Source organism: Oryzias melastigma, linkage group LG12 (assembly GCF_002922805.2).
Source record: "Oryzias melastigma strain HK-1 linkage group LG12, ASM292280v2, whole genome shotgun sequence".
NCBI lineage: Eukaryota > Metazoa > Chordata > Actinopteri > Beloniformes > Adrianichthyidae > Oryzias > Oryzias melastigma.
In genome coordinates, this window is record NC_050523.1 from 21,899,395 (window position 1) to 21,909,684 (window position 10,290).

The following is a 10,290-nucleotide window of genomic DNA, read 5'->3' on the forward strand; positions in this document are numbered from 1 at the left end:
GGTTGACAGAAGTGTCTGATCCTGACTGAACTGGCTGTAAAGATCATCCATTATTACTTACTGTGAAATATGACTTTTGAAATCGTTTCACATGAATGCAAACCAAACACTGTTAAGCCATTGACTGTATATGAGAACTGGAACCTCCTCATGTTCTAAACAGGAAGCATCTGCTTACTCCAAGAAGCTGAAATCCCATAGACTTCTATAAAAGAATAAACATCTATTACTCAATCATTCCATTAGTCAGAATAACCATTCTTGCTCTGATACAGTTTTTTAAAATGTTCTTGATAATCCTTTTTTTATTATATTTTTTATCATGTTATTCTAGTTATAAACTGACCAATCTGGTTCCTGAATAAAAGCATGTGGTCTCACGTCAAATGCTCAAAACTTTTGATTGACAGCTTCTCCTGAGAATCAACTGGTAGGGGTGTGGATTTCTAACAAGATCACTCCTGATTGGTGACAGCGGTTGCCATAGAAACGGTGACGATGTCATCTGGCTCAAACATGGCAGCAAAAATATAGCAAATAAATTGACTTGATTTTGTTGGAGCCGGAAGAAACCATTTTCTTTGGGTGACGTCACTCACTCAGTCCAGTTCTCATATACAGTCAATGGTTTAAGCTCTTGTGTTTCCAATTTTCTACTCTTCAACATGTCAGCTGATTTATTTAAAGCCTTTTTTAGTATACTAAGAGTAATATTATATTTTTCCGTCATGCAATTATTTTTTGTGATTAATTAATCATGACCTGTAATTAATTATTCTAATTAATCTATTTTAATTGCAGATATTTTTAACCAAATAATTGCTGTGAAAAAGCCTGATTAGAGGTATTTACATTAAATTTGTGACATTGTGTCACAGTAAAAGATAAAAAGACAACTAAAAAGTGGCTTTATATCGTTATAACAGACCTCCAACTTTGCTTTTACATCACCAAGGGGGATTTTTTTTCAATCTAAAACAATTAAGAAAACAAAAAATGCTTTCAGGTCTAGAGAGCTCTACCATAATACCATAGTACCATAATACAAATATTGGTGAATTTGAACATTTTGAAGACTGAGATGAAGCTGAAGAGAAAGAAAGAAGAGAATCTATGAAGGAGGAAATGAGACAGCCAAGGAATTAAATTATTAAGACTTTGTTTCTTTGAAACAAACTTTGCTTCATATTGTGGACAAAACCATGCAGGAAGAGGTGAACTTTCCTTCTGAAATGATGCTTTGATGCTTTGCAGTTGGTGCACGCACACTGGAGCTGTTACCATGACAACGTGATGCACCGCATTTTAAATTGTCCACTTTATGAAAAATGATTTAAACGTAAAAATATAACAGAACTGAAGTTCTAATAATTTATTTCATATTCATTTTTTTCATAAATGGCCGCGGTGTGAGCGGGATAATGCCCTTCCAGGTGCGCATTATCAGACATAAACGGGCGTCACGGAAGCAGGAGATTTTTAATTTAAAAAATGTCTGTAATTAGTTAATTGAATTTAACACCATAATTTGAAACACCCTTAAATGGCTTGAGATTTAACCATTAATAAATTAAGGGGAAAAATCTGAGACATTTCTTAGTTTAGCACAAAAAGCTGGAGTTTTAATCTTATAAATCATCTTTAACTTCTGTAGATTTCTTTAAAGGTTGGCACATGTTGGGTTGAGCCTGAACGACTTTGCCTTTCGGCCCGGACTGAGCCAGCGTTATTTTGGTGTTGTGCAGGAACAGAATGGGTGGATCCCGAGGATCCTACTGTCATCGCAGAGAACGAACTGTTGGGGGCGGCGGCAGCTATCGAGGCAGCTGCCAAGAAACTGGAGCAGCTGAGGCCGAGGACCAAACCCAAGGTTAGGGAGCTTTTTACAGAGCACAGGCATTCGCGCTCGGTTTGTTAACCTCAGCGTGGGGTTACATAAAGCATGTGTGTCCAACATCCTCTGCTCCACTGACCCTGCTGACATTTAGAGATTTCTTCTTAACAATAAGTGGACGTTTGGTCTTTACTGAACTCCTTGGGTTTCTCTTCTAAAGCTGCCTCTGTTGGCTTTGTCCTCATCAACAGGAGGCAGACGAGAGCCTGAACTTTGAGGAGCAAATTCTGGAAGCAGCCAAGTCCATCGCAGCTGCCACAAGCGCTCTGGTCAAAGCTGCTTCAGCTGCACAGCGGGAGCTGGTGGCTCAAGGGAAGGTACGCCTAAATGCAGCATCCAGACCTGCTGACGGAAGCAGGAGGTTCCTGCAGAGCTGTGGAGCCGGCCAAAGACAACAAATCCACTGATGGTGGAGAGCCTCAAACTGCTTTAGTGGCAGCAAAAAAACTTCTGAGAGCTTTCCTCATTGTTTCATAAAATTTCAAATTCACGTTAATGTTTTTATAAACACTTCTGAACCCCTTTACTACACAATTCATGCAAAGACCAGATATCAGTCCAAGTGTCTGTGTTTCCAGGTTGGAGCAATCCCAGCCAATGCGGTGGATGATGGTCAGTGGTCTCAGGGCCTGATTTCAGCTGTAAGTCAGATCCTTAAAGGGTAACCAAACAGGGAAGTTGGTTACCCTTTAAAAGGAGGAATTTTATTAATTTTTTTGGTTTTCTCTGAATGTATTGGTGCTGATGACCTTTGACCTCCCCCGTCCCAGGCTCGGATGGTTGCGGCAGCAACCAACAACCTGTGCGAGGCAGCTAACTCAGCGGTGCAGGGACACGCCAGCGAGGAGAAGCTTATCTCGTCTGCCAAACAGGTGGCGGCCTCCACGGCTCAGCTCTTGGTGGCCTGCAAGGTCAAGGCCGACCAAGACTCCCAGACCATGAAGAGGCTCCAGGTCAGTTATTTCTGCAAATATGATGAATTATGGAGGATGTTTTAACAAATGACATCATCTCTCATTACTAAGTTTTTTTTTCAGTACATTTCTTATACTTCAGTAGAAAAATAAACATAAAAATTTACTTAATATCATTAAAATAGAATATGTAGTAGAATATGTGTAGGGGTCATCAGGGTTGAGATGTTCTTATTTTTGATTATTTTCAGCGTCTAAGCTGTTCTTTCACCAGAACAAAGATTATATCTGAGTGAAGAAGTTCCACTCTGTCCAACAATCCTGTTGTTGGCCGTGTTTATCCACGAGGAGTCAACACTCTTCTCTATTAGAGCGTCTTTGTTCCAAGGATGCAGAACTCACCTGCAGATGTGTGATAGTTTAGATCAGGGGTCTGCAACCTGCAGCTCTGGAGCCACATGCAGCTCTTTTACCCCTCCATTGTGGCTTTTTATCTTTAAGAAGAGTGCTAACAATTTTAATAAACTAGTTAGTTGAACTCAGCACATTCTAATATATGCTACACTCTAGCATGTAGTTCTTGTCAGAATGAAAGAAAATGTCACATTTGACTTCTTGGATTTTTAATTCAAAATCTGCTTCAACAAGAGGATCTTTTTTGACACAATGTATTTTATTTTGAAAGGAACTTGTATTTTCTGCAGTCAAAATTAAAGACGTTAAAGTTGTTATTTATAGAAAAATATCCCACTTTTTAAAATTCACTTATTGTGAATATTTGAAAGCTACATTTTCTAAGCAAAACTGCTAAATGGCCACATGAAAATAAAAAAGATTAAGTTGGATTTGGTGGCTCTTGCTGGGTTCTGGTCTGTCAGAAACTGGACCTTTGGGTGTTAAAGGTTGCAGACCCCTGGTTTAGAGTTAGGGGTCAGAGGAACGTTCTAAAAAGTGCAGTATCAGCCCTTTGTAATGGATTTAAAGAGCAGGTCTGAGGGGGATCCTTGGCCACCAACCAGGGATCACATGACATCTGCAGGAAGGAGAGGTTCTGGTTTCTTTTTACCTTTGTGTCCCGGGCCGCTCTGATTTCCATCATCGACTTGGTGGCTGGAGTCGGTCCTGGTTTATCATTCATGCTCCTCCTCTCAGTGATCCCAGGGTGGAAGGTGGGGGTCCTTGACTCTGACTTTCCAAGAAATTGTTTCTGGCTTGGGGTCAGTTTTGGGGGTCCCTCTTCCTGGACCAATAGAGTTTTTGGGTGCTTTCTTTGGGGGGCGTGGCTTGCACCATCACTGCTCCTGTTGTTTCCTGCGGCGCAGCCTTTGGTATGGGGTTTTCTGTTGGCTTCTCCTGCAGCTGCAGGTTTTATGCAGGGTTTGAACATTTCTTTCGACATCCTACAGTAGAGATGTCAAACTCAAACGCACAGGGTCCAAAATCCAAACACACCTTCGGTTGCGGGCCGAACAGGATAAATATCCAGTTATTCTTATATAGAGTCTTTGGTACAGGTGTCTTCCAACCCGTGCAACAATTTGTATTTGATGTGTCCATCCAAAAATCAGTCCTTTTGTTAATACATATTAGCAAAAGTGATAAACCTCCAGTAATTTGTTTTATTGTCTCTTTCTTTATCTCTAATCTATGTTATCTATGTTCTACTTTATGTTTCAAAATCAGTAAATCAGTGATGGGCAAACTTTTTTTACTTGTGGGCCACAAAGGATTCTAAAATTTGACAGAAAGACCGAACCAAGAGCAGATTTGTGGCGTCATTTGGTAATTCACTTCGTAAAAGGAAGAAGTAACACAAGATGTGAACATTTAAAAAAACGCCTTAATCTTGATTGAAAATGACTTTAAAACACTACATTTTGGATTTTTTATTTCAAAATTATCGTTTTTGTTCTCATTTTAGCATAATTTTAACCACTGGATTGATCGTGGTGTTGGAATAATCAGAAAAATGACAACTTTGAAATCACACATGAATACCAGAAAAGCAACAAATCTTCAAAGACTGAATAACTTTCTGTGCCTGAACAAAAGTGAATTCTATGGGGAGACACCTGAACTACACGGAAAATAAAACATTAATATGGGTATTCAAGATTGAATAGTTTCGCCCATTTCTGCAGTGAATAGAACAGACAATGATCAGAATAATAAAAGATGGTAAATCTAAGTGAGAGGCAGAATCATTGCTACATTAAAGATTTCGTTAAGAGAAGAAGTCTTTGTGTCACTGTGGTCACCTGTTATAAGACAGCTGAGCTCCTGCAGCATTGTGCAGAGCTGGAGTCTGATCACAACACTAAATATAACAACGTGGACGGCTGAGAATAGCAGCGGAATATTCTCCATCAAAAGCAGAAAGATAATTGGCATAAATTAACATTTTAAATCAATAATTTTTTAAATAGGAATATTTGATGTGAGAATTTTAACCGTTTGACACCGGAACTCCAGTGTTTATGTTCTTTGATTTACTGTAATTTTTTCTATTGTTAGCGCTTAGCGAGCCGCTTTTCTCCTTCAGATTCTACTGGAATTACGTTGATCGTGTAAACGGTTGCCGGGTGATTTTTACCTGATATAATAAACCCAATAAGAAGTATTTCTCATTAAAAAATAGATAAAAATATGACAACAGATGATAAATTAGAGTAGTAGTAGAATGTAACAAAATGGAAAATAAAAACATAAGAAAACATGCCTGAAAATAGCTGAAAAATTGGGAATTTGAGAACAAAAAATTGCAAAAAAATAAAAATAAAAACTAGATATTTGGTCTTTGAGACACAGGGTCACTCATAAAAATGCAACATATTGAAAATCATGTAATTCACCCAGCAATATTACTGTAGGGTTAAACATCTGGTTTGATCTCACTGATTGATCTTCAAAAATTAAATCTATCTGATCTCATTCTGATCATCTATTTTCAAAGCAGTTGTCTTTTAATCGCTTTTATGCAATTTGAGCTAAAATTAAAAAAAAAAAACCCTGTTGTTTTCTAGTACATAGTTTCTGCAGGAGTTCACCTCTGACTGTTGGTGGGGAGCAACCCCGCCCCCTCTTTCCCTCCCCGTTGCAATGTGAGCTTGTGGATTTTCTACATTACAAATAAAGTCATTTTCCAGGCACATTTTGAATAAAGAAATACTCAGAAATGTAATTTTGAGCTTAATTTTCTTAAAATACGCTCTCAATTGACAGAAAAATACTCTGAGAACATGTTCTAAATGCCAAAAATCACAATTTTCATCTGATTCATCTTTAAAATCCACAAAAAAAAAGATCAGAAATATTTTTTTTGGTCTGATATTACAGTAAAGAATTTCTTTTAAGCATCAATGTAATACAAATATATATTTTTCCTTATTTTTTACTAAACTCATTATACTGACTTTTGTTTAGAATTTCCTAACTATTTTTTACAGTACACGTGTGAGGCATATCTTTAATATCTATGCTGATGGTCCTGATGTAGAGTTATCTGCTGGTTAACATTGAAAGTGCTGCAGCAGCTGAGCTTGTTAGAAATCCAGAGCATACCAAAAGTGTGTAAGCAATCTGGACTTAAACATTTGGAGCTGCAGGAACACATCATGCTGCTCTGTAAGGATTAGCATCCTCTATATTTAGCACTGGGACTTAGGTGCTCCTCTTTTTCAGCGGTTCTGCTGAGCGGCTCCAGAATTTAAAGGCCATTTCCAGATAAATGGAGGGCAAAAATAATATTATTTTTATCATTTTTATAGCTAAAACAAGTCATAATTGAGTTTTTCTGTGTCTTTGACGGATGTAAAATCTCTATGTTGTTTTTTTACTGTCATAAAAATGACATTCTTTAGCAAATAATGAAATAAAAATAGCATTTTCTCATTATCTAAACTCCAAAAGCCCTGACTTGGGTAAACCGGTCAAACTGATGTCATCCATTCAGGCGGTTGTGACCTTTCTGTGTAACTGATGCAGTCACTTGTGAGCCATATCAGAAAGCATCTCCCGTCCCCTCTTCCACCCAAAAATACTATCTTTAAGGCCAAGTGGATGCTCGCAGCAAGTGCTTGGGCCTGTCCGGGTCAGCTCATATTCTCTGATCCAATCAGCGCCGGCTTATCTCCTCCTCTTCTGGGCCTGCAGCTGCCGCCTCAGTAATTCCCATACATTTATGTCTGCAGGGGCTCTGGAAACAATCCGCCCTGTCCACTCATGGCATCAAGAACTGGAAACATTAGTCTGGATCTATGATTACACCCAAGCATTTGCTCTGCCTCCGTGCCATGAAGCTTTTTAAGGCTGTAATTGCTCAGTCCTAAATGTGAGGTCTCCTTTGATTGTGCGGCAGCCTCTAGTTTAGGGGTGGAGCTTCAGAACGGATCACAGACAGCGATTCAATCTGAGAGTCAGGTTGATATCTGGGGTTTAAAGGGGGATGCCCAACTCGCTTAATATGTGCTAGAGCAGATACTGAGTTCTTCCTTTGTTTAATTTCACTCAGAAAATGAAGCTTAAAAATGTTTTTTGTATATTTATTCAAATCCTAGTAAATCAGGAGCAGATGAAAAAAATGCTATTTAAAAAAAACACTTTTTGTTGCATAGATAATAGACAGGGCGGAGCTCTTTTCTGATACATCCACTTGCAGACAGATCCACGATCGTCTTTGTTTTCCTCATCAGAGCTACCATCAAAACCGCACGGCTGGATAGCTCCAACATTGCTCGCTGTTTTTGTTGCACCGCTAATGTTAGGTTGGAGTCGTAAGGAGAAAGTGTAAACAGATGGATGATGGGGAGTGGGGGCAGGCTTACAACTCCAGTGTCTTACTAATGCAGAAACTGCGTCCTACAAAACAATAGTTTCTTTTAAATTTAGCTTTAAACAGCCTAATCATAATTAAGAGATCACTGGGAACACTTTGACAACAGATCAAAAGATGATCAGAGTAGATCTTTAAGGTGGATAATTCGAGGGCCCTCTGGTCATGTCCATACATTTTTTTTTGCAACTATGTTGATTCGGGTTAAAGGTTAGAGTTTTAATTAACAGCAAAGATAATTGAAAGATTGTCATTGATCATAAGTCAGACAGAAGTCTATGGGTGATGTTATGATCATTTACCAAAATGACAAAATAAAGTTTTCTTTTTCCTTTTCAGATTAAAGCTCAACCTGAGCCTCCAACACTTTTACAAAAAGCAATTTTATAAAACCAATCCCAAAATCACTGGATACTTTTACAAGAACTGCACTGAGTGACCCAAACAGGAAGTGCCTGTTGGCTCCAAGAAGACAAAAACCTATGGACTTCTATAGTGAAATAAACAACTATTATTCAGTCATTCTGTTTGTCAGAATAAAAATCTTTGCTCTGATACCTTTTTCTAACATGTTTTTGTTAATCCAGATTTTTTTAATGATATTTATTTAAGTTACAAATTGGCCAATCAGATCATTTGCTTCAAACGTTTAAAATGTCTGACAGATTTTGGACCAATTACTGCTTACTGACGTCGACTGGCTCCAATATGGCGTCATCCATATCTGAAGAAATGATGACTGAATCTACTTCATGTCATTGGAGTCGGAAGTGTGATGTCTACTCACTCGGTCCAGTCCTCACATACAGTCAATGAGTAGTATAGAAGTTGCTGAATCCTGATGGATTGTGCTGTGATCGCAGGAGTTCTCCAGTTGAATGACTGGACGCTCAAAGAGTACGAAGTTCTTGCTGTTTTTAACAATGGACTCAATTTTTTGAAGAGATCAACCAAAACCTGCCTGATCCTTAAGGTTAATTTGATGGTTGTACCAAAGCGGTTAAAGCGAGCTGCGCCGCCTGACTTAGCTGAGTGAACCACAGACGAAGGTAAACAAATGTAAGACGCCGACATCCGTGTGTGTTCTGCTGGAGTCCACACAGCCTTAAAAGGAGAACTTGCCTGGCTGAGGCCTCCAATAAGATGAACTGTTTGGCTCTCGAGTTGTATTGCTCGGCTGCTTGTTCATCTTTGCCTTTTACAGCTGTTCTAAACACTGCAGCAGAACTGTCTGTAGACATGACTGAAGTGATAATTCCCTATTTAGTATGTCTGTGGAGCTCTCTGGGAGTTCGTTTGCATTCTCTACAACTCCCAGAAGTCTTTGTCTTTCATCAAACTGTGAATGTTCCTCATGATTCACATTTGTTCTCCCACAAGATTAAGCTGTAATCAGTGAAAAACTACTTGAGTTATTTATGCTCAAAGCTTCATTTTAGGAAGACTGTTGGTTTGTCGGTTAAGTCAAACATCCTGATTTCCTGATTGTTCTGCAGGCTGCAGGAAAAGCTGTGAAGAGAGCGTCGGATAACCTGGTGAAGGCAGCCCAGAAGGCGGCGTTTGATGCTGTGGACAACCAGCCCGTGGATGTGAAGATCAAGATGGTGGGAGGCATAGCTCAGGTCAGTCACAGAGCCCAAAGACTCGACTACACAAACAACACAAAATGACTCAAAGATAAGAAATGACATCAAGATGTAAAAACAATAATCACAAATGTCACTGAAAAGGAGAACAAATGATACCAGATAACACAGAGGACAAAGAGAAGACAGTAAAACGACAAAAAACACAGATGATCAACAGAGTGACACAACAAAGAGACAAAAGGGTTAGAAAAAAAAACTATAGAGTAAGACGAGAAACGACCTAAAGGTACAAAAAACTACAAACAAAGAGAGAGGACACAGAGTGAAGCAACAAACAAAAGTGTGACAATAAAGAGAGCTGAGTGAGACAAAGTAAACAACAGGGAGGAACAACAACTGAAACTACTGATCAAAACAACACAAAGGTAGAGTGATGGCAAAGGAAACACGACAGAGTAAAACAAACAAAGATAGACAACAGAAAGGGACAATAACGTAAGACAACAAACAGAGGAGATAACAAATGACAAATAGACAACAGAGTGACACAACAAACAACAGACAGAGTGAGACAACAAACAGAGTGAGACAAAAAGTAGACAACAGAGTGAGACAACAAACAACAGAGTGAGACAACACACAATGGAGTGAGACAACAAACAACAGAGTGAGACAGCAAACAACAGAGAGAGACAACAAACAACAGAGTGAGACAACAAACAATGGAGTGAGACAACAAACAACAGAGTGAGACAACAGAAAGACAACAAGGTGAGACAACAAATAGACAACAGAGTGAGACAACAAACAACAGAGTGAGGCAACAAAAAGACAACAGAGTGAGACAACAAATAGACAACAGAGTGAGACAACAAATAGATATCAGAGTGAGACAACAAACAAACAACAGAGTGACACAGCAAACATACAACAGAGTGAGACAACAAACAACAGAGTGACACAACAAACATACAACAGAATGAGACAACAAACAAACAACAGAGTGACACAACAAACAAACAACAGAGTGAGACAACAAACAACAAAGTGAGACAACAAACA

General features: G+C 38.8%; 1 protein-coding gene across 2 annotated transcripts in view; it reads left to right on the forward strand.

Moving 5' to 3' along the window:
* tln1 (talin 1) overlaps positions 1-10,290 on the forward strand; it is a 77,378-nt gene that overhangs the window by 65,423 nt on the left and 1,665 nt on the right. For both annotated transcript variants that reach the window (XM_024299011.2, XM_036214428.1), the window contains 5 exons: positions 1,746-1,870; positions 2,086-2,211; positions 2,473-2,535; positions 2,665-2,847; positions 9,136-9,261. In XM_024299011.2, coding sequence (XP_024154779.1) covers positions 1,746-1,870; positions 2,086-2,211; positions 2,473-2,535; positions 2,665-2,847; positions 9,136-9,261 — 623 coding nt within the window. The remainder of the gene's footprint in view (positions 1-1,745; positions 1,871-2,085; positions 2,212-2,472; positions 2,536-2,664; positions 2,848-9,135; positions 9,262-10,290) is intronic.